Source organism: Bubalus bubalis, chromosome 1, assembly GCF_019923935.1.
Source record: "Bubalus bubalis isolate 160015118507 breed Murrah chromosome 1, NDDB_SH_1, whole genome shotgun sequence".
Classification (NCBI taxonomy): Eukaryota; Metazoa; Chordata; class Mammalia; order Artiodactyla; family Bovidae; genus Bubalus; species Bubalus bubalis.
In genome coordinates this window covers 48022571-48048332 of record NC_059157.1, presented here as the reverse complement: position 1 = coordinate 48048332, position 25762 = coordinate 48022571, and the positions used below count along the sequence as shown (strand labels likewise).

Here is a 25762-nt window from a genome sequence, read left to right as displayed (position 1 = left end):
TCTTAGGAATTGGGGGATTTGGGTTATAATCTTGATTAGAGGAGTCTCCTATAATGTTTCCACGTAAATTATAGCTTTTGTATCATCTGGATTGCTTATCTCTTCCCTAACTCTAGCCACCCTGGACTTCTCTCAGTTCTAGTATATCTTTCTCTCCCTCACCTCAGGGTCAACTAACAACCTAAATATCACTTCTCAGGATGGATGGGAATCTTCTATGCCCCTTGTCATATGCTCCAATACAACTCTGAATTTCTTTTTTCAAAACTCCTCCTGAGGTTACTTATTTGCTCTAGCCAATTGTGCTGGGTTATGAATACCATGATGGCTCTACCTCTGTCTTATTCAGTGCTATATTCCCCCAACCTAGAAGAGCACCTGGCGCTCTATTTGCTGACTAAATCAACTGTGGTTTAGTAAGGCATTTTGTTGGGTAGTCTGGACCTTATCGGGACTCAGAATTCATTTTCTCCTCTGGAAACATCAAACCTATGAAGTTACTTAACCAAATATTAAAATACTTTTTGGAAATATACTGTATGAAAGTCAAACAAAATCCAAAGCTTTCAGATAGCTTGTAGACACTTACCTTAACTGAAGACCAAAACTGTCGTTGAAAAAACAAGTAAGGCCCAGAATTTTTATTTTCCAAGACACTAAGGAAAAAAAGAGAAACACGTCATGATCAAAAGTTGTGTGTTAAGTTCCATCTTATTTTTAGAAGATATCTGTTAAGTAAGAGGTGAACAAAGGAAGCAATGAATTTTTCTGATTTTCAACTGTATTCCAGAAGATAGTAATTTTAAAAGGTAATGGCTATGTATTCTGAGATAACGGAGCACTATTTGTTTTATTCTGCTTAAGGGAAGCGGTTTCCACAATGAGCTCCTCAGTTTGGGCTACACGTTTAGACTACGTAGGTAAAGTTTATATTACAAGCTACGCTTAGTTTTCCCAAAATTTAAGAAGCTTTCTCTGAAAGACAATAGAGAATATTACCATCATTAACATTTTTAGGAATGACTTACTTTTTGGGATACAAGGGCATGAATACATCATCATCTAAAGTTCTCCTCATTCTCAATAGAAGTGCTTTTAGGTATACCTGAAGAGTTAAAAATAGATCATGCATTATAATAAGGGTTAAGGTAAAAGTTTAGGAAATAAAACTAAGCCACATTCCAAAGCACCTAATTAACTGAGTATTCAATTTTGAGTGAACAGCTCAAATTTACTTTCTCACCAAAGGTCTTTCTTAGTTCACACCTCATCAATTACCAAGTAATAAAGTCATTTAGAAATCTTCCAGCCCCTTAATCTACTATATAAAGGTTTAAAATCAGACCTGTAAGTCTGGTTCTTCTCAAAATGAGGTCAGTGAAAGTAAAACAATGATAAGGAGTACTTTCCTATGTCTATATTGCTCGTAAGAAAGTTCAGTGGGGGCAGCAGCAATTTAAAGTTTGGAAACTAATTATACAATAACAACACCTGATTGTTTTACATGCTATTACATGTTTAGGGATTTAAATTATCAATTGGTACACATCCCACTACTTTTCTGCTTTTCTTACCCCCCCCCCCAAAATAAAGTTCTTTAAGGGATGTCTGATTGTGAATAGGGATGGGGTGGTGAGAAGGATGAAAACAGTATAGATAAGAAGCTATCTAGACTCTTTTAAAATTAAAAACCACTATCTCAGATTTTCTATATAAAGGACCAGATACCTCAAGTGGGAGAATCAGATTTTCTGACTATAACCCACTCGTTTTCTCAACTTGCTCGTTTTCAAAGGGAGAGAAGATATATAAAAATTTTTAAACTTTTCATAAATAATAACTAAATTACCTGTGTATTTTTATTTTCTGCATTCACCACTGAAGGATATCCATTTATTAATTTTAGAGTAATTCCAACCATTCTTGAAGTCTGTGTTGTAGAAAAGGGGTCCCACATATTTTCAGCAATCACTGTTAAGAAAAAAAAAAGGTAGAAAGTACTGAGATATAGACGTAAACTGCAGCTGACGTAAATCTGATGTCAAGCAGTTCTCCGTTTAGAAATGCCAATCGTGACTCTCTCTCTAGAGCATGAGCTTCAGTTTCAGTTGTCTTTGTCCAATTAACCACAGAAATGTTCACGATTAGGCAAAGGTGAAGAGGAGACAGATTCCTATTATTTTCTGCTTCTTGGTGAAAATCAAGATTGGGGAAAATAGGATTTTTATATCCCAGGAGATTCTGTCCCAGTGTCAAGAATCTCTAACTGAACCTAAACTTTTTTCATATTTTAAATAGCTTCCTAGGTCAATGATTTCTAAACTTTTGTGAGAAATTGATAAAAGAAATGAAACTGCTCCCTGGAAAAATGCATATTGTTCCCAAAACTATGTATTCAGTTTTGCTTCAGGCAGTCCTTAAAAGTCTAAAATCTCCCTACTGCCCCCAATTCCAGGCCTTCCCCAAGGTGGTCTTCAAAGTCCCAAGGTAAGAGACAGGTACCCTTTAGCCATCTCTGGTTATAACTTCATCAGTCTGATTATAACTTCATTATTAATAATGTAATTTCTATGAGAACATATGCTCTGATTAAAAACTCCTAACAATAGATATGAAAAACCCAATGTGTCTGAATGTTCGATTCCGTAATCTATACCTGTTAGTTTAGGAAGAATCACCTTTTCCACAATGGTAGGCAACAGTGCGACATCGACATCGTCCTTTTCTTGCTCTCGCTCTTCACAACCGTAAAACAGCAAAGATTCAAACCACAGCATGTTCTCAAAGTCACGACATTTTGCCTAGAAAATATTTAAAAGGTTACCCAAACATTTAAAACAGTGGCTAGTTCTGCTTCTAGCCACAAAGAGAGTAACTGGAACTGGATTCAGCCTTCAGCCATAAACTAAATATGCGACAAAATATAGGAAACATCTATTCTTAGACAATGGACCACCAGAGGCAGCATAGGACTATGGCCCCTGAAAGAAGGCAGTCAAAGGAGGTGACTCCTGGTCAGGAGAGCAGATCAGGGTAGGGAACCACCAAGCAGAGCAGTGCTGCTGAGTCAGGAGCCAGAAAGGGAGCTCAGGGAGGCTGAGACAGCTGGCAGCTGCGGGACAGAGGGAGGAGCTGTGAAGATGGAGAGCTGGCAGGGGCGCACCACCGCGCCGTGAGCCTCTGCTGCGCTCTGGGACACACAGCACAGTGTGCAGCGCCACGGCGGCTGGGCAAGCAGGAGCTGGGAGCCGAAGAGTCCCCAGAGCTCACGTTTTTCTCCTGTTGTTTCCGGGGCTTCCACCTCAGCCTTCTTTTTGGTATAGTTTACATACTCAACCTAGCCCATCTCATTCCTGCCCACGGCTCCACCCGTATGTTGGTAACTTACAAAACATGCTGGTAACTTACAAAACCGTTATCTAAAACATGACCACTAGATGTACACAGACAATTCAACAATTACCTAGACAATTACCTCCCTTAGGTAACAGGCAAACAGTTTCTATTGATTGCACCTCTTAAATCTACCAGTTTATCTCATCCTCCTGATTTCCATCGCCACTGACTTAGTTCAGGGCCCCACTTCACATCTTCACTGAGCTTTCCCATGACGTTCTACAGTTTTCTGGGATCAAAGGACCAAGTTCTTATTCATTCATGTTCCTATCTCCATGTCAACACTTGTAATTTTAGTTGAGAAAGATACTGTATACAAATTGAGAAGCAATAGATGGTGCTCTTAAAAAGGGACAGAACATAAAAGGAAAGATTGGTAAGATTATACCCAGTGATACTCTGTATCCCTTATAGCCCTGAGCATGAGGTACCTCCTGGGAAAAATACTTTATTCAAGCTTCATCTCTTCCCCAAGCATCATGGTATCCTGCTTTCCAACAGTGAGAGAAGACACTCACCTCAAGCGGAGTCCAAGTGAGAAGCTGCAGCCTTATGAGGGGGTTGAGCAGCTTTGGCAAACAAAGGCCGATGTAGGCATGCTTATAGGATGTGTAGTATTTTGAACGCCAGGCTTCAAACTGGGATTTAATACAATCGATTGAATAGAAACTTTCAAGGACATCTTCAAAAACTTTGCTGGACTCTTTTGAAATGCGATCTAAAACCAACAAAAATAACAAAGAAACCCCACAGAGAAATGTTAACTTAGTATGCAGTAGAAAAAACGCAGTTCAATTATTTTCAGCATTTTCTCTGTAGCCTGAGTAAGTAATAAGCTAGGCTCATTAACAAAGGAACAGTCCATGGGGTCGCAAAGAGTTGGACAAGACTGAGCAACTGAAATGAATTATCAACTGAAACTTAAAGCAAAGGAAACAGAGATAAACTTAGCCTCCAAATGTCTATCACACAAACTACAGTGCAGGCAGTTGCCATTCTGCATAGTTCTAATATGTACCATTATCTGCTACTATAGTCTAACACCCGTTCCCCAAAACTCAGTTCAAATTTCAGTTACCATGGAACAGTAAGTGTGAGTAATTGCATAAAATACAAACTCTATATCCAGCTCTTCAGCCCACAGATCACCATTTAAATAACAGATGTGCGTGATCATCAATGACCAATCATATCTGTTCTTCCAAAGTTGCTTGGTGATTGCAATAACTAACAGATATGAATCTGCAATGGATGCTAGGATCTTTGAGTGAAGTTATTTGATGCTCTATATGACTCTGAACAGTGGACTCTTTATAATGAAGAGATCTAGTCATGACAATCTACTTCTTAAGATCCACCTAAACACCACTGATAGAAGGCAACCTAACATTTGCCATCTACTATTATATAATAGAAAGAGCATCTTGTATGAAGTATTCTCACCAAAAAGGTTTAACCTGAATCTAATTAAGACTCCAGACTTAAATTCCAGTTTACAAGAAATACAGTGACTGGAGGAACAAGTTAATACCACGAGGAAACAAATTTAGAATGTAGGACATTTTATAAGACAAATGGCCTTCAGAAAGCAAATGCCTTGAACAGATAGTAGGAGTGTGTGTATTATAAGGTACTCATGATATTCATTAATTCTAGATTAAAAAGGTGCAATGATCAAGTGCAATGCAGGAGCCTTGTGTGGATCCAGGTTTGGAAAACACAGAGCAACCCACAAAAACAGTCCTGAGAATTTGGGAAGTACTGAATACAGATATGATACTAAGAAATTTCAGTTCATTTTTCTCAAGGGTGGTAATAGTGTTACAATAAGGTAGAAAAGCATCCTTTTTCAGGGGGGAGACATTAAATATGTTAAAGTTTTTAGAGGAAAGTGCCATGATGTCTGTAGGTTAATTTCAAATGGTTCAGCGAAACACACACATATCCGAAACAAACTTGGCCAACTGATGGTAAGAACTGCTGGATTTGGGTGACAGGTAGATGGTGATCACTGTGCTATTCTTTCCAATTTCCTGTATGTTTAGAAATGTTCACTATAAAAAAGCGGGAGAAACAAAATAAGCTTCTCCAACTATGTTCCAAAGTTAATAAATGACAGATAACTGCAGCCAATGGTGGGAAATAAAGACTTTTACTTGGGGTTCCTTCTGGAAACTCCTTCATGTAACAGTGCTAACTATTCCCCGTGGTTGAATGATTCAGGACTCCCCAAATCAGGAACTCCCTTTAGGGCTGAGGAGGGCTCCCTACTGCCAACCTTTACCTTTCCAGACCAGACAGGCTGCATTAGGGTGGCCCTTGGGATCTGAAACATTCTCCTGTCACTTTTAAAATTCTACGATTCTGAAGAGTAATATTATTTATAATGCAAATAACTAAGTAAACCCCACAACAAAGTGTTACCACTAATTGTGAGAATTCATCACGCTATTCAGTAATAAAAACAGATAAAAACAGGTGCAAGCAAGCAACAAGTGCCAGGTTCTAAAGCAGAGGCCACAAAACCTCACATTATTTCATGGTAACAACTACAGCCAAGCAGAAAGCACAATGACAATGAATTTCATTTCCAAATAAAAGTCTAACCTTTTTCCAGATTGAAATTTGTGATATCCGTAGAAGTTTCTTCATCATCACTGGAAAGGCCTTCAAGGTGATCTGCCATCTTACCAGTCTGCTCTCTGGCTTGTCTACGACGAGTCCTAAATAACAAGCAGTGAGTTTCCAAACCAGATAAAGGAGACTCCTCCCTTCACAAACCGACCAACAGCAAGCATCTGGAGATTACCTCCTGGCCTCCCGTTCTGCAATCCGACGTTTGGCATGTTCTTGATACAGTGCCCGATCTCGTCCAAAGGAGTCAAGATTTGGTGCCATCAGAGCTTTATCTGGAAAACAACAATGGTTAAATTAAAAGCCTTCCTCCAACAATCTTGAGGAAAGAGTTTGCACAGAATAAGCCATAATGACAGACTGCTTTCTAATCTCAACAGTGGGATTCTGCAATAACTGATAAACCAGATAGTTTGCTAATTTAGAGCAAATCTCAATATTAATCCATGTTTCCACAAAAAGGAGCAGAGAAATAGAGAGTCTGACAACACTACCCCAATGCAAACTGGCTGAATCCCTGTTCTTATGTCTAAGTAACAAAACTAGTTTATGCTATCATGATGACAAAGTAAGTTAAAAACCTAAGTTATCTGTGTAAAGGGAAAAATAATACATTACTTTTTAAGGAATGAACTTAAGCATCATATTGCTGAATGATATGAAATGACAGCAAAGAGTGACTGCTAAGTAGGAAGTATGAAAAAACACCTTTGTTGTAGGAATTTAATGATTTATTCTATTTTGTTCTAATTTTTCTTTGTAGAAATTTATTCTCTATTACTATTTTAAAAAACAAGGGCAGAATCAACAATATAGACTAAAAATCCTATCTGAATAGGACCAAGTTGTGCTTTCTCAACCACTACTTTCAAAGCACAATTCCCTTATTTCTTTTTTTCCCATTTTCCATCTCTCTCTCTTTTTAATTTCTAGGACAAATTTTCTAACTTAGCTTTCGACATTCCTGTTTATATTTATACATCAGTTACCATTTTTTAGTTTCCAAGGTATGGCTATTCTTCTTAGAATATTTCTTTTTTATAGCGTCTTCTACTTGTGCTACATGTAGGATCTCTTCTGCCATCTCCCAAGGACAGCAATTATGTTTTAAATTTTCTCCTGCCACCTGCATTTGTGTCCTCAGTCTCTTTGGTCCTACTGCTTGTGTTGGTCTCCGATGATCATTAACTACACAGGAGTGAGACTGGAAATTTCGTGGATGCAGGTGGGAGCTGTCTAACAGAGGCGCCTCCATCAGATCACTGGGTAAAAGTCAACCTTTTCTTGGGGCCCCCAGATAATAGTGTCTCATGGTCTTTTCTCTGGACCCACTCTCTTTGTCCAGAGAAGAATCCTGGAGACTCTCCTGCCTAGGGTAGAAGCAGAAATGGGGGAAACATCTCTCTGTGATGCTTTATTTCTACATTCAAGTTCGACACCATGGAGACATCCTGTAATATGCAGGATAGTAATGGGAAGCAAAAACCCTAGAGGGTGTGTGGGGGGTAGGAGGGCGGAATGATGTGCAAAATGAAAGACCTCAACTGAAGTTTTTTCCTGATACCAAAGACGTGGCACAGCAACAGGGAAAATAAAACCAAAAAAAGTGTTGGTGTCTACTTCAGTGTATCCTAACTACCCTAGACCCTACTTCTTTTGTGTACACCTGTGGCAGATTCATGTTGATGTATGGCAAAACCAATACAATACTGTAAAGTAATTAGCCTCTAATTAAAATAAATAAATAAATAAATAAAAGTTGACTCTTTTACTGCTTAGTAAACAAGATGCCCCGGCTTTACCTCAACTGGGACTCCACTACATATCACAGATAAATTAGCTAAAAAGTCCCAAACTACAGAAATGATTCCTGCCTCTTTAAAAGGCAGCCATCATTAAAGAAGTATTCTAAAGAAAATTATAATGTTAACTTAGTATAATACTTAAAATGTTTATATTTAGAGACTTTTTAAAATATATATTGAAGGAGACAGAGGAGACAACTCAACTGATAGCTTCCTTCTTTCTGTAAGAACTATATGCGGTAACTGTGGTAAAGCACTTGCAAATCTAAACAGAAGAATTTCAGGCTGTATTTTTGTTTCTTTAAAAAAAGATATCAGAAAAAGAAATTGATACTTCCGTATCCCATGCAGTCTTCCTCAAATCTTTGGCAATAATGAATACTCCCTTTAGGACGATACTTTTCACTTTCTCATTACCTTTCATTTCTTTCCAACTGTCAATCTATTGATAATTAACACCCATCATTCAACCCTTACTCTGAATCTCATGTAAGTAAATACCTCCAAATTATAAAGAACAGATTATAGCTAGGAAAAGGTATTTGATGAAATGCACAGCTCACACAACCATTTAACTTAAAAGGAAATTACTTCCCATCATAGATATAATGATTACCTGTAATTTGCCCCAGAAATCTGGTTCTATCTGGATCAAAAGTGATTTGAGAGGCATGCATTAGTTATTTAGGTGCCCCAAATGGCACTAATCCAAATTTAAATGTGTATGGCAAAAACAGAAGGTCAAAGCCATTCACATGGCTTACACTGAGTCTGACTCATCTGAGGGCCATGTCACTGTCTCTTTATGATGCTCCAAAACCCACTCGGCACACAGGAAAATGCTTTCCAGGGTTTCAATGTCTCTCTAATTTAGAGGACACACTATATGACAAAGCATTGTTTTCAGAAAGAATAAGAACAGGGCACTTTGCACTTGGAACACCTGGAGTGGCTGTTTAACATGCAGATTACTGGACACCATCCAAGACCTGGCAAGAATTTCTGGAGACAGGACCAAGAAATCTGCATTTTAAATTAATATCATGGGTAATTCTGATGTATACATCCATTTAAGAACTGCTGACACAGGGACCAAAGAGACGACAAAAAAGCCAGGAGAAACCCAGCACAGGAAAATTCCTATTACAGCACTCAAGAATACAGAGGGCAGCGAAAAAGTGGAGTCAAAATGCTTTTTAATATGTGTGGTTAAAGAGTTTCAGCTAAACTCGTATTAAGAGCTTTCTAATTCATTTTGGTTTTCCATAACCCACATCACAATGAAAGGAATATAAATTTTAAATTTCCAGATTTTTACACTAAAATTTCAAGAAGTGTTGGCATCAACTGACTTACTAAAAAAAAAACCCAAAAAACAAAAAAACTAGTTATATAAGGCAAAATAGAAAAAAAAAAAAATTTCAATGCAAAAAATTTTGCTTTATGCAAGGGGTGAAGCTCAAAACTCCCCTAATCTTGGAATTGTATCATTTGTTATGTAATAAAACCCTCTCTCCCATCCAAAATTTCCCAACCCCTAACTCAAAACCTTATGATCAACAACAGCATTTGTGTTAGCATTTGTATTGATGTTAAAATGGGGGAAAAAAATCACTTAGGGACAAGTAGATACTGGTTTTAAGATAAAATACTGATGATGTCCTTACTATACTTTGAAGAATGAAAAAATATGCCCAAAGAAGAATAAGACAGAATATTAGTACATGATTTGTGCTCCTTTGTGAAGCTATATTTTCTTAAACACAATCCAAGCACATGCTATTAATAATTTTAGATCTACCTGACATAAGAGCAAGGAAATTCGTTTCTTTAAAAAAAAAAAAAAAAATGCCCTGAGATGTCTACGTTTCAATTAGGATGCACTAAGTGAACAAGGTTGTTTAATGAATAATAAAAACCTTCAAGATGGACTGACTTGAATGGCTTGAAAACTCCGAAGATTCATCTTTAATATCATCTTGTCGTCTTTGGACAAGGCGGGAAGCTCGCTGTTTGTACAGCTGATGTATTGCTGATTCAAGTTCATTAATCAGTGGCACCTGTAAAAATACAACACACTCCGTAACACCAAACTCCTCAGATGCTTCTTTATTTGAGGGTTCCATATTATTTCCGGATTTCTGAAGGAGTACCCTCTGGACAGAATAATCATGAATTTCCAATGAAATACAAATAGTAATTCAGTTCTACGACGTCTGGGAAGTAACACTTCTTCTTTTATTCCGTATATGGAACTATAATGTCCAGTGCCTAGTTGTTGGAGCAAAAGTTTAGTTAGGAAACTTAAACACTTTAACAACAGTAAAGAGAGTGAGTAAAGAAATGTCAGAAATTTTAGTGCTTTTCTTTTAAAGTACGTGAATCCATTTTTAGTGTTCTAGCAGCATGATCTACCTTGCAATTTTTGTAGCTTAAAATAAACTAATATTGCTATGTACGACCAAAAAAACGGCTCTGAGTAGGTAAAGAGTTTGCTAACTGCCCAATTTTGGACATTTAAATTGCTCTATCATTCACAAGGACCAAGTACTTTACAGTAATGTTATATTACTTTGTGGCTTTATTACACATTTAAAATGTGAACTGCATTCATTTATATTAATAAAGTGAATAAAATTTCTAGCTATCATTAACCTGTCTAAAAATCAATCTATTTGAAACTCAGAAAGTTCTTCTGTTCCCATCAAATATTTAATTTTTTCCATATTTTTAAATAAAATTGCTTGCATAAATTGTTGCTTTACAAAGTCAACAGATTTTTCAAGGTTAACAGCCACAGCTAAGCATTCAATTGGTTCATACAGAGTACAAAAAGCTTACGGAATGAGACCTAACTTAAAAGGAAAAACCAGAAAACATTCTCTTTTTATAAATACCTTATGCTATATAATCAAATGCTATGAAACTTTCACAAAACACTAACAACCACTAGACATACCTGAGGAAACCAGAAATTCTAGTTTCCTGATGGTTAGTGCGAATAAAAAAACACACTATTTAGAGTTGGGCAACACTGGCACCAAGTGTAATAGCAGCTTCCTGAACTGAACAGACTGCAAATGGAAAATAAAAAGAAGCAGGTGGAATAAAAGCAATTTCATACACTTGAATGATTCCATTGCAAAAGCAACAAATGTTCACAGAAAGGTCAAACTGATGCAGTTATTTCATTCTTTCATATGCTACACCATGGGCAGCAGCATCCCCAGACCTTGATGATATCAGCTGAGCCCACAGACTCTAACTCGAAGGTTAAGCATAATCCATTTTTCAAGCAATTATTGTCATATTGTTGTGACTTACACTCACCCACCCCCTCATTTTTTTTGCAAACCGTACAGGACTAAGGACATGCCTACAATGCACTCCTTTAGTCCTGGAGGTTATTAACACTCGTCTTACTGCTAAGAGCTAGATGCCTGAGGCTGCATCAGACAGAATCTTAATTATCCAATTTACAGTTAAAATTCTGATAATGTAATTTCTGTTTAGGTAATTAAAATGCCTTTTAACAAAGCCCTGAGAAAATTCTGAGAATAAAAGTCCTAAAGCACATTTTCAGCTCTCTTTCATGTTTCTTAACAATACTGATTTATGATTTATTACAAGAGTGCACCGTGACAATTTCTTTACCCTCTCCAAACTCAAAACTGCTACTGACTACCATTATTTCAAGACCAAATTTAAGGCAAAGAACACAAGAAGGAAGACGACTCCAGGAAAACAAAACAATGGAAAGTTAAAATAATCTGCAAAAATAAAAATCTAAGCTCGAAATCACTTAAACCTTTATAATGAAAGAGAAAAAAACAAAAGAAAGCTTATCTTTTTATGGTCTTACCCTGACACAGTATTTCCAGAATGACAATTTACGACATTATTAACTCAGCAGCAGGCTTGGTAAAATCAAATGGAAATGGAAATGTCAAAATGAAATAAAGTTATCTTCAAAAGAGAATTACCTACTTCTCTTTTAATTAAAATGTAGCCACTATATAACAGATATGGTTTAAGATCTGCTTCAAAAACCTTTACCTAAGTGACTGTAAAAACCTCAGCGTAGTCTGAGGTATACCTCCCTAGGAACAGAGTAACCAGGAGAGAGAAAGCATATATACTAAATGTTTTCGAGATAATAAGCAACTGAAAACAATATGAACTAGATATTCTACTAGTCTCTAACTCAAGAGTGGTACAATCTAGTTGATCGTATTACTGTCAATATTTTTTAAGAGCTCAGTTTGCAATCACAGTGTGTAAGTTTACTCAATTAAGTTGCAAAGCAAAGACCAAGATATTTCCAAGAAAAACTCCACAGGGACAAATTTTACTTACAAAGTATGGTTTAAGACAAAGACCCTTTCTCTAGTCACAAAAGCTTACTGGGCCAGCCCCCACCACCACGCCCCTGGGTTCACAGGGCTTTGTTAGTAGGACACACCGCCAGCTCTGACATTTCTGTCCACTTCTCCTCTTAACTCAGCTCCTCTGCACAGAGTCGAACTTATGTTTCCTTCTCACCCTGGTACTTATCACCCTAAGCCACAGACCTGCCACATGGGCAATTACAGCCCAGAATGTAGCTGCTTCCCCAGAAATCAGATGATCAGGACAAGAACACAAATCCTCCAGAGAAGACTTCATGGATCTGACCAGACTGGCTGGAGTCACTAAGACTCATTAGGAAGACACAGTTTGGCACTGTTCTTTAGCCAGCCAGTCTTTGGCCTTAAGATACTGATCAAGAGATAATAAAAAGTTAAAATACTCATTTAAACGTACTATATGCCTACAAATTCTATGCTAATTCATATGACCAAGGATAAGAGAGAATGTGCCTTCTAATCCTGTATCCCATGAAAGTTTAGAGAGAGGATACTCAAAAGTACTGATTTTAATTCTTTTTAAAGACAAGGCTGTGAAGTCCACAAATGCTTTTAACCAGTGCATCAAACAATAAATTTGTCTTAAAGAAAAATCAATTAAAAGTTGCTTGAAAGAGAATTCTGTGTGCAGCTAACAAAAAAATGGAAACAAATGGTACAACAGAACGCAAATAACTGCCAACTGACTATCATACCAAAAAGAAAAAAACTCGGAAATGAGACCTTAAAACAAATTATGGTCAATGAATGGTTTCTGAAATGGATAAAGCACAGGTTTATTCAGATGAAAACTATTACTAGCAATGGCAATCAACTTTATCTAGGGTAAAAAATAAAAACTAATAAAATTTTACAACTTTATGCTATACATATTTGGAATTACCTATACAAACAGTTTAAAGATAAGTTTAGATCTGAACCATAAGAAAGAAAATTTCATCAGTGAGTCCCTTATATTCTAATAACCCAGGACAGGCTGGTAATCCATCATTAAGTTATGGCAGGATCTGCCAAAGTCTTTAAATGTGCTTTGATTTATCTTTTTAGTTTTCAACAAAGGCACTAAATTGCCCCCAAGATAGAATGCTGCTAATGAAGTAGAGAAAATGAAGCATGACTTTTCATCACTTCTAAAGCTAAAGTCAGTGGATATTCTCTGAGAAATACAGAAATCTAGACCTCCCTAGGTTTTGCCTTATTCAAAGAGATTAATATTTTTGCATTCTTACCTTTTCACTGAAACACTCAAGCAAGTCTTGGACATACCCTCGCATTTCTTGCAAAAATTTATACCGTTCACCAATACCCCCAGAAGACCCTTCTAATCTCTCAATGGCCCTGGTGGAGTCCGCGCGGCTTTGCAGGTGTTTCTCGTGCTGCTGTCGGTTTGTTTTGTGCAGTTCTTTCATGGAGTCCAACCTTAAGAACAGAAAAGGATAAATATCACACATTTACATCTGGAAGTCTATGCTGTCAGGACACTTGCAATATTTATAATAATGCATTTCGTTCTGCTATTAGAATCTAAAAACGCTTGGAGTAGATCTTTTCATCTGTACTCCTGTTTTGCTCAAGAAAATGGTAGTCTACAGACTTCTTATATAAAGTTATTTGGTGGGCTAACCAAAATCTCACTGTTTTGCCTTTCCCCCCATATCCTGACTACACTTTTTTCAGAGTCCAAGAGCAGAAAACTGAGAACTGTCTTCAACCAGATCATGGAGTGGTATTTAAAAAAAAAAAAACTTCGAGGCTTCCACAGAAGGAATCCAAGTAGGTAGCAGAACAAAGTATGAAGTCATCTTCTGGTTAGATTTTGAAGATAGGCCAGTCAATCTTCTTTGCCGATATTCTGTATCTGCTACCCCAGACTACATGTTGCCTGAGGGAATGGAAAGCTAGAAGACAGGTCTTTAAGAAGTTGATCTGCCCTACCTGTCTTTAAGCTGTTTCTTTACCAAATCAATAGTAACGGGAGTCATCTCATTACTGGGAGTTTTGAAAGGGACTGTATTATCTGTTTTTTGAGATTTGGCATCGGATGATCCATAGGCTGAATAACTATACGGAATGCCATAGGATGAACCATAAGGCATTGTCTGGTAGGTGTTCTGGTAGTACATGTTCACTTCCGTGGGCTGACTTGCTTGAACCTAGATGAGAAATGGGATATATATTAAAACCAGTAGCTAGAACTACAAAAAGAATAAAAAACTAACAGGAAATAATCAACCCATTTTTTTAAACAGTATGTAATTAAAGTAAGTAATTGCAGAGCTTCTCAAAATCAAAAGTAGGGCTGGATGAAATTTCTCTTGTGGGATTACTGGATTCATTTCCAATAACTTTCAGGAAAACAATAATGAAGAGATTTTGAGTTAGTAGGGATGTTAAATTGTGTCAAAACACTAACAAAAAGAAACTTTGTATGACATTTCCATTGAACTACTTACTTCTATAGAACAAGTTGTTATAACTACTTTGGAAGATATTTTTCATCTACAGTTAAGATTTTTGCACTACTGAGAAATCCATCTTCTACAAAATAATTTTTAAAGTTAGGAAAAAAAAAGTTGTGCAAGAAAGAAACATTTAATCTATACAGTGGACAGCTTTTTTTTTTGGCAATATGTTTTTCATTTCAATAAAATAGGCTAGAAATCTTAATTCACTTTTTCAGGTTTGAAGCTTAGCTGTTTAGCTCTCACCTGCGGGATATTGATTCCTTTCCTTATCTGCTCCTGCTCCCATCGGCTGAGCTCTTCATCCTGCTCCCCAGTTACTAGAGCGTCATCATCACTCCCCTCGATACCTATGGCCATAAGCAGGGAGAAAATAAGTCCAAAAAGCAGCAAGGGAAGAGATGCTACCCTGATATTTCACAAAATCAAGCAAGAATATTGGCATGAACTCAACTTTACTAAAATTAAAGTGTCTGTTATGATCTGTCTCATATCTGACTCTTCTGCTTTACCTGTCTTAATAAATACAGTTATTCCTTAAGCAAGAGGCAGTATCAATTTAACAGTTAAAACCTTAGACAGGCTTCCTAACCTCTGTTAGTTTGACATCAATTCAACAAAGAGAAGAATGAAACCTAATGCCTCCTCAGAATGAAGAGCCAATTAAATGTATTTATAACATGTTGGGTGCTTAGCACAATACCCATCACACAGTCCTCAATAAACATTAGCTATCAAAATCATGCTACACTTCCCCCAAAATTCCAGTTAAGACACTTAATATCCAAGCAAGAACAGTTCTCCAACATTTAAACTGAAGTGAAAGTCGCTCAGTTGTCTCCGACACTTTGCAACACCATGAGCCATGGAATTCTCCAGGCCAGAATACTGGAGTGGGTGGCCTTTCCCTTCTCCAAGGGATCGTCGTCCCAACCCAGTGACTGAACTCAGGTTTCCTGCATTGCAGACGGATCCTTTACCAGCTGAGCCACCAGGGAAGCCCAAGAATACTGGAGTGGGTGGCCTATCCCTTCCCCAGGGGATCTTCCTGACCCAGGAATCGAACCAGGCTCTCCCGCATTGCAGGCAAGTTCTTTACCAACTGAGCTATGAGGCAATCTTCAACATTAAACATAGTTTAAATAAATATGATACATTTTACTTGATTGTAGTATCAAATAAAATTTAGTAACAACAGGCTTACTGTTGCACTAAATAAAGTTACCTATTTCCTCTGCAATTTTCTGTCTCTGTGACTTTTCTTTCACAGAAAAAACTATGCGGCGTTTCTCATCATCATCTTCATCATCGCTGGCATCGTTCTCATCTTCTCTAACAAGGCGGCCTTTCCCAGGCTCACTATCATGAGGAGTGAAATCTCCCAATTCCCGGGCCATCTGACGCTTTTTCCTTGCTGCATGTATAAAAGCTGCATCTGGAATTTCTCCTGGAAACAAACAGTAAGGATTAGAACCCATGCCATATTAGGAAGAATGGTTCTATTTTCTTGAAACTATGAAAGATAAAAGAATCTCTCCAAGACAGCCGTGCATAAATGATGTTCTAACATCCCTTGCTGGCATCCTCACCCCTCTCCCCAAACTCTGCCTGCCGTACGACTGATTTATTTTTTTAACTTAGTTTAAACAGAAACTGAAAGAAGCTAAGGAAACAAAATATATACAATGGCAATATATACAGGAAGGCAGGGAGGGGAAAATTCATGAAAACAGTTTTATTTTAATGGTTTTTATTTTTCATTTTTAAGAACTAAACAAAAGTAATAAAGTCATATTTATTACTAAACTGGAGAACAAAAGCAAAAAAGGGATCTACACTCTTACAACCCTAAAACACACTATTAGATTTAGAGTGTATTTCACCTGCAAATAGTTTTCGGTTCACCCGAAAACACATTGAATATATAATCCTGTGTCTAATTTTTCTTCATATTAAAATATAAGCTTTTCCATGTTGTTGTTTTGCATAAACAATTTTTAGTGGTTTACAACATTCAATAGATAAAGCATAATCTACTACATAATCAAATTAATTAACACTTTCACCTACAGTAAAAATTAACGCCTTGCTACTTTTCTAATTTATTATTTAAGTAGCTATGGGATATCTCATCATGTAAATGCACCGTAACTTAACTTACTAAGCTATTCCTCTCTTACTACACATTTTTTCTAAATGTTTCTCATTGCAGTTAATGCTACAATAAAAACATTATTTCCGTGGGATACATTTATAGCTATGGAATTACAGGTCAAAGAGTAAGTACATCTGAAATCTCCTGATTCATAATGTCAAACAGCTTCCCATAAAGACTGTACCAATCAGAATGCTATTAGATCTATGTATGTAATTTTTCACAACTTTACAAACCCAGAGCAAACATTTTGACTTTTTTAAAAAATTAGTATCAGTTTCTTGGCTGTGTTGCATGGCTTGTGGAAGTTTTCAGACCAGTGATCAAACCTTGGTCACAGCAGTGAAAGCTCCCACAGAATAAGCATTTTTAAATTTTATAATGAGTTAAATGGTTACTCTTCATAATTTAAAACTGGTGACTAAGTATTTATTCAAAAGCTGATTAGCCAGTGAATGGATCTGCAAACTATTTCCATTAAAATGTAAAAAAACCCCTGAATATAAAGCTAGCAGCAGTTTTGCTTTTGGTAGCAGTTCTTGAAAAAGTTAAAATCTTAATCTGAAATACATTTTAAAAAAAAGGACTTTTGTACTATTTATCCATTTACCTGAACCCCTCATTTGTTTTGATAATAAAACTGCCTGTCTGAGAATGAACTTAACTTTCTAGTTCTCCTTCTTTCTGTATTTGCAAAAGGAAACAGCCTGACTCCAAACAGATGTCGTAAGAAACACCACTTAGCTAACTCCTTCCTTAACGACCATCATTACAGATGGCTCATTCCTGAGGGATCACTTCAGTTCTGAGGAACATCTGCAAGTACATACCTGGACGGAGAACATTTAAAGAAGATAAAGCATTTGAAAAGGCTCCACCAGCCTTTGGCTTTTCTTCTTCCTTCTCACTTTCCATATCCATTTCATCTTCCCCGTGTTCACTGATGATAACTCCATCTTCTAGACTGGTGTCCTTAACATGACCTGCTTTGTCCAAAGGTGGTTCGTCTACATTTTTGGAAAAAATAAGTAAATAATACAGCATATCTAAAACAAAATCCATAAATTAAGGAGGCACTTTTAATGCAATTATAGGCTCAATTCATTAAAGCATCAACTATTCTAATTGTTTATAAAAATCCTCAAACTGCTGACATGTGACATGATCACAGCAGCCAGCCAGGAGGCAGAAACAATACAGAGGGTAGAGGGACGCGTGGCCCTGCCCAATCCCTGCCTTTAGTTAACTTTATTGAAAGTTTACCACTTTACCAAAACTAACTTCTTCCTCTCAACTCTCATAGGTAACTGTTCTCACCTCTTGGGAGCATTATTCACTTTATATGTCAGTATTTCATTTAACTCTAAATCCATCTGTGTTAGTATCTCAGTCATGTCCAACTCTGTGAGACCCCCATGGACTACAGCCCCCGAGGCTCCTCTGTCCATGAGATTCTCCAGGCAAGAATACTGGAGTGGGTTGCCATTTCCTTCTCCAGGGGATCTTCCGGATTCAGGGATCAAACCTGGGTCTCCTGCATTGCAGATTCTTTAACGTCTGAATCACCAGGGAAGCCCATTTGAGGCAGCTTTCTATCAAGAACAAGATAGAAACTTCTCTGTAATGAACACTTTATAGGATATCGTCTTAGGTGATAACCATCATCTGAAGAGTGGAGACCCAAAAGTCACAGTTACACTGTGTAAACCCCTGAGGCTGTTGCCACAACTGAATGTTTGGAACAGTGGATTTGTGACTAAACCTGATTTTTCTGGCAACCTGGAACTGGGACACAGAGACAAGTTAGAAACTAGTTAGCACTAAAAACCACCACATGCAAACCAGGAAGGGAGCTGTGGAGTCGCTACACTCCATCACGTGGACAGAGAAGACAGCTCTCTCTTCCGCAGGCCATTCCGGAGGCCAGCTTCAAGACTACTTTCTTGCCACAGGGTTCCAGGGGGCACCACTGCCACAGCGGTTCATACCAAATGGCTTACTTTACTTACAACTAAATAGTCCTATTACACCTTCCATCCCAGGCAAAATGCAGAAAAACAGGCATTTTTCGCCCTCAATCACTGAACCTGGCAATGCACATACGAGGCACCAAGAATATAATGAAAGAGTGAAACAAAAAGTTCATTCTAAATATGAAAGATACACTTCTGTTGTTTCCCTAGCATGTGCCCCTCCCCAAAACTGCTTCGAACGTTCTCAAACCATCTCCTACATCTCCTACTCCTCTAAAGAAGAATCCTGGACATAAGATCCTACCCCCCTCACCCCCACCCCACAACTTTACTTAGAAGATTTAGGTCACTCTGCTTCAGATCTCTTAAATTTTTTTAATTCACCACTCTACCTCATTGCCACAGATTTCCTCTGAAGTGCATTCTGAGGCTGATGTTAAAACTCACTTTATCAGATGCATAAAGATACCGGGAGTCAAGAACTACCCATTTGCTTTTGCTCTCAATTAACACTAAATCAATGGCTTTTAACAGACAAAACAGAATTGCGAAAAGGTTTACTTGATCCAGTACGCCCAGATGATTCCTGCAGACTTTAAAAGACTCAGTGTTGTAATAAGTTCATAAGTTATTTGCTTGTGACAGAGCAAATACAAAGTCCAGAACATGGTAACAGGTGAATTTTTGTTAGTCCTGTATTATCCTTCCAGACAGCTTTATAAAAAGAGAGGCTGAATAACCTTTTCTGAGGCTCCTCTTGGGCCTCAATGTCTTCGCTACTTTAGGAAACCTGAGGCCACAAATATCCTACTCTGACTGTGGGCACGTTCTCCATCTCCTCTATTCTGTCTACAAAGCGACACAGGCTTCTCTTTAGCAAAAGAACTTCGACATGATCCCAACTATTTCTCTAGCTATTGTCATCTACTCTCTCTGCCAATCTTCCAAAGCAGCCATGTGGACCTGCAACCTCCCACTTCTTCACCAGTTTGCCAGTCTCGACCTTGGCAAACAGCCTTTGATTATCTCCCTTTCCAAGCTCACCAACTAAACCAGAGGCTGCAGCCACAGCTACCTGATACAGTATCACTGAGCAATTTAGCAAATGATGTTCCTTCCTCTAAACAGGCAGAGCTTGGCAAGTAAATTAGTCTCTTTTGCCAGATGCCTCCCCTGCCCCCCGCAAAACCCAGCCACCACACCAACAGCCCTTCCTTTTCCTGACCTTCCTGATACTATTTCATACAATTGACACTCATCAACACTCATCATCTTGAAACTTTCCTATCTGTTCTCCTTTGGACTTTATGACTCTTTGTATCTCTTGAGTAAACCGTCCTCTCTATGTGTACGCTTATTACAGGTGAAGTCTTTGGTCCTCAGGAATATTTCCTTTATGCTGCAGCCTCGATTCCATTTACCCCTGGCTTCAATTATCACCTCAATGAACACCAAAACAAAATCTACATCTCCAACTATTCACTGGCTATTTCTACTCAAATTCAAGTTCAAAGGTGAACTCATCAATTTGGAATATCCCAAAGGTAGGTTTTCTAAGTTGATACTACCCTTGTTTTCCAGTTAATGCACCTCTGCCGATCTAAGGAGGGTTGGGGGTAGGAAAAGTTTGGGATTGTGAGCTGGTTAATGAAACAGGAACAGTGACGTCTACCTTTGGGGGGGATATTGAGTTATCTGTTGAGTAGGAAATCAGTTAATATGAAAACAAGGTGGCCACATAAACTTTGCACCTGCTTCAGTTTTTAAACCCAACAGTAAATGGTCTTTTCTCAGTTCTCACTTTTCCTGAGCTTTCTTCTTCAATTTCATCATACACAGTTGGTTCTTAAGAGATCTGGAAAAAATGAAGCAGCTTCCTAGACTCCAAAATAATCAGTTCCCCTAAAAATACTCCTCCTCCCACCTGCATTCCCTATTTCTGTATATCATACATAATTATCCTCTCAGTCACCTGCCACAAAAGCTCAAATCTATTTCTTCTAGATCCAATAGCTGAAGCATACATTATGTCTACCAATTCTTCCTTTGGAATACTTCTCAAAAAATCTTTTTCTATTTCTTTCCCCACACCCACAGCAAACATTTTAAATTCACCTACAATTTCCCACCGAGTCAGGAAAAGCCTCAGTCTTGCTCAACTGAGACCTTTTTAAACCCACTATTACTGGATCAAAGCTGGCCCTTGCATTTAAACTGCTTTAGGCCTCTAATGTTTCCTTGTGCCAATCCATGCTGCATGCTAACACCTGGTTAAGATTTCAAAAGGCATTTATCATGTCACCATCCTGGCAGGCCCCTGAAATGGCAACTCTAAACCTCATACTAGATACTAAACACCCTTCACAATCTGTCAACAACGTACCTTTCACCTAAACCTCTGCATCCCCCACAAATCATCTACTCAGCCTGTCACATGTACTTGCTCTTTTCCAAAACAGCAAGTCTCTGAATAATAGCCCCACACCTCCCCTATTTTCTTTGTAATTTAAAAGATCAAAAATCCAGCTTCAAATTCCACTTTATCTATGAAGCATTCCTTCACCCATCTCTAAAAAGAAAAGTGCAGTTAAGCTTTAAGTCACTGACTAGACATTTTGCCAAATTCGGGATCCAGTTATACACTGAAGTGATGTTGTCTCCAAAATTAGACTGCAAACTTGAGATATAATGACATACGTTCCCACATCAAGCCTATAGTGGAGAACTGGGCAATAATAATTCTATCTTTAATTCCACAAAATAAAAAGATCTCCCTAAAGCATTTGCATGAGAATAACTAGACCACAGCATATTATCATGAAACCACTTTCCTAAGGACAAATAAATGCTTAAAAGTTTAACTTAGGCTGTGAGAGGCCTTAAGAGGTGTTTTGTACAATGGAGGCAGGTGCCACACACCCAGAAGTGTGCATTCATGTATCTGATAAGGCTGCTAAATGGGAACATTATCAACATTAGACTTCGGGGGTTCCTAAATGTTCTCGAAGAATTAAAATGACTGTGTAAAATAAAACCAAAGGAACCCAAAACTTGTCTCTACAAAATATAAGTACAGAATACAAGTATAGGAATTTGCACAGTACTCCTTCAAACAAAAACAAACTGTGTCTCAGGTTTAAGTGGGAAACCTCTCTCTGTTCAACAGCACTTGGAACACTAGTCAGAAAACTGGAAGAATTTAGTCACTGCAGCAGAAACATTCCAGCGGCAATGGTTCTGTCTTTCTAAATAATGCATTCACAATGCAGTCGTGTTGGAATTAAATAAAACTGCATCATTACTCAACTTGAGCCCTTGACAATGACAGAATCAAGCGAACAAGTTCACTGTATATACACCAAATCTATTCAATCCCTGTGAGCGTTTCATTTTGTCACTTCAAAAGAATCAAATTAGTACTTACTGTCGGCAGATGAGTTGAGTTCTGTCTTAATCTTAGATTTTTCAAGATCTTCTTTATATTCTTTCTTAAGCAATTTTACTATCTTTTTGCTGTAACTTGATTTCTTCACTTTGAAAACTTCTTCATTTTCTTTAAAAAATAAACAAAATCTGTAGCAACTATTTTCAGACAATATTTTCCATTCTAACTTTTGAATTCTTCTAAATATACTCAAACATTACACAAATCATTACACAATTTGAAATTACTTAAAATCCGTAATCGGCTTCCAAAAACTGAATCAACTTCATAATCTGGAATAAAATGCCAATCTGAGACTTTTTAAAGGCATAACACATGTAACTGCACAAAGTTGTGTGTTCTACTGTCTTAAATCATTTATTTCAGGAGAGGAAACGAGATCTTCAAAAAAGCACCTAATTATCAAATTCTTAAGGTATCTTAAATAAAATATCCAAAATCAAAAGGTGCTAGTTTACAGACCTGTCAAGACTGAGTAACTCTCTAACCCATCACACACAGACAGTTATTTCAAGACCAAGCTGAGAGCTAATCAACTTTTCAAAAATAAATTTCAATGGAGTATCCGTCATCTTTGATTTGAAAACTTTAACAGTCGAATGCAAACACTTTACCAAGCTGTCCCTACATCAGCGAAAACGAAAATGTGACTAGACTCCTGGCAGACTTCAGAAACTGCCTATTACTGGAAACAAGAAAGCATCACGCATCAAGATGCAAGTCAGATTTCCAAGTCTTAAATTCTTTTTTCATAACATAGACTTAACTGGATTATACAAACATACACTCAACAATTGGGGAAGTAAAATGATAGAAGGCTCATCTACGATCAGAAATCTAAATCCACTGTAGCCTGGCCCCTCACACCAGATTAGATAAACCGCCTTGAATTACCATTACACCGTCTCTTTTCACGGTCCAAATGTTAATGTGAGTTAAGGTCGCACATTTGTACCCCTATTTGCTTTTACAGGGAAACTGAGGATCCGAAACAGGATCGGCGATCGCCAAGGGCTGGCCCAAAGTGACTCAGAACCAGAGCTTCAACTCTGGGCTTCTCTTTCCAGACCTAGCACTCCTCTTGACATACTCAGCCTTTCTGGTCAAGGATGTCTGGCCCCTTCCTACTCAAGGATGTCTGACCAGGACGAGCATGCCAAAGAGGCGTGGGCACGGGGACCTACGGAAGGCCCGGAGAACGTGCCCAGGGCAGTCCAGGGAGCCATCTAATAAAGCAGTCTGGTTCTCCCTAAAACACAGCGGCTAGGAACGAGGCAGGACAAGGAGACACTGAATTTCCAGGTGAAAAAAAAACTCAGAATGACTGATCTTAGGTCCCCGGCCCCTCGGAACAGGAGATGCTCGGGAAGCCGGCGAGGAGGAGGCGGTAGTTAAGACAAGGCCGGCGGCGGCGCGGGAACACGTCCCCCGCCCCCGCCCCCCCAACCCTGCCTGCGCAGAAGGCCGAAGGCGGGGGAAAACGTGCAGCGGGTCGGGGCGGGAAGAAGCGACTGGGTTTCCGGGGCGGGGGAAGGGGATGCTGAGGCTTGAAGCGTCCTGGGAACGCAGGGACCCGCGGTGGAGGCCTAGCTAGGATAGAGATCCCGGGGTCCGGGGGGGTCCCCCGAGGCGCGGCGGTTTACCTTCGTCCTCGTCCTGGAAGCTGAGCAGGCTGGCCCGGGGCACCTCTTTGTTCTCGCGCGGCCTCTTGCGCGGCTTCAGCCCGTTGCCCGGCTCCGCGCCGCCGGGGAGGCAGCCCCCGGCCTCCGTCCCCGAGGTCAGCGCGGGCGGCGGCGGCGGCGGCCCCGGGCCCAGCAGGGACTCGCCCGCTGGGGCCCTGTCGCCTCCGCCGCCGCCGGGGCCCGGGCCGGGGCCAGGCTCCTCGCCGGTGCCAGGCGGCGGCGGCAGCAACGGCGGGGGCTCCTGCTCCTCATCGCGCTCTCGCTCCTCCTCCTCCGAGTCATTCCGCTTGCGCACGTTCACCCGCCGGGCCTTTCGGAACATTGCCCCGCGTCCCGCACGGCGCTCTCACACACACACACACCAGCCGGCTCCCAACTCCGCCGCCCCGGCAGCGCGGAGCTCGCGACAGCGCACGCGCGATCTCCCCGGGAGTCCAGCCGGGCTCCTTGTTTCCCTTTCCCAGCTACCGCGCACCGCGGGGAGCGCGCAGGCGCTCAAGCGCGCAATGATTGGAGAGAACTCCGCGCCTCTCGCGAGAACGTCAGTTTTGTTTTGTTCCCCACCACCCCGACCCGACCGGTGGCGTCCCCCTGTCGGCCCGGAGGACTATTGGCACGGAACTCTGGGAGTCCGGAGCCGTCCGGCCGGTCACAAAGAGAATCATAGAGACAAGAGGAAAGAGTCAGCACCGGGTGCTGCAGTGCGTCTCCCTCACTGACGTAGTCACGCGAGGAAACCTTCCTACAAGCGCTGGGAGTGAAGGAGGAGACGGGGTAAAGGCGGAGAAGTAGTGGGGAGGGAAGGAGGAGATCCAAGGTGGAGTGGGAGGAGGTAGGGAGGAGCTGGAAGTGGAATCCCAAGGGTGCGATATTTTTTCTTGAGACTGAATTGAGTGAAGTGAAATGAAGGTCGCTCAGTCGTGTCTGACTCTCTGCGACCCCTTGGACTATACAGTCCATGGAATTCTCTAGGCCAGATTACTGAGCCGTGATATATTAATATGCCTAACCTTCTTTGTACGTCATATTTCTACACCTTCATGATTTAAGAGCACTTTCAAAAAGACGGAGTGTCATACAGGATAAAATGTTATTTGGCCTTTTTTTTTTTCTTTTTAAGCACCTTTCCCTCTATTACAATGAAAGCAAAAGTGTCCTTGGTTTTTTCAAAAGAAGGCCAGGTTTGCTAGCAGTTCCTCAACTTGGCTGATTTCAGAAACAAGTGTAGGAAAAAATCGACATAGCGAGACACGTTTCAGACGTATGTCACAGAGGTAACCCTTTAAAGTGGCAAGGGCACATTGACTCTGAAGTTGAGTTCACGTACTTTCTCATTGTGTCACCGAATGTAGGGCCTTCTCCTTCGCCTATGTGCCTAGATGTGAATTTTCTTGTTTCAAAATTCAAAAGGTTACAAGAGGTATTCACATCCATTTCTAGGCACCTTCCAGTGGCTGGCAATGTTAAAAGTTTTATGATCCTCCAGAGGACTTCTCAATTAAATACACCCATTCCTGTCCATTTTAGTTCACTGATTCCTAAAATGTTGGTGTTTACTCTTACCCTCTCCTGCTTGACTAAATCTAATTTACCTTGATTCATGGACCTAACATTATAGCTTCCTATGCAATATTGTTCTTTACAGTATCAGACTTTACTTTCACCACCAGACACATCCACAACTTAGCTACATTTCCACTTTCGCCCAGCCTCTTCATTCTTTTTGGAGTTACTTCTCTGCTCCTCCACAGTAGCCTGTTGGACACCTCCTGACCTGGGGAGCTTATCCTTCAGTGTCATATTT

The 25762-nt window shown here is 39.4% G+C and overlaps 1 protein-coding gene across 1 annotated transcript; it reads right to left on the bottom strand.

Annotated features, from left to right (window-relative positions):
- Positions 1 to 589: 589 nt before the first annotated feature.
- PAXBP1 (PAX3 and PAX7 binding protein 1) lies at positions 590 to 24480 on the bottom strand (the record flags this gene model as incomplete). Its single annotated transcript, XM_045164951.1, is given in 15 exon segments — positions 590 to 656; positions 1029 to 1105; positions 1850 to 1971; positions 2657 to 2801; positions 3915 to 4114; positions 6004 to 6119; positions 6206 to 6305; positions 9772 to 9895; positions 13471 to 13660; positions 14177 to 14394; positions 14950 to 15053; positions 15929 to 16150; positions 17689 to 17865; positions 22256 to 22384; positions 23920 to 24480. Coding segments are annotated over 15 exon segments (2352 nt in total), but the record flags the coding sequence as incomplete, so codon positions are not given.
- Positions 24481 to 25762: the final 1282 nt, after the last annotated feature.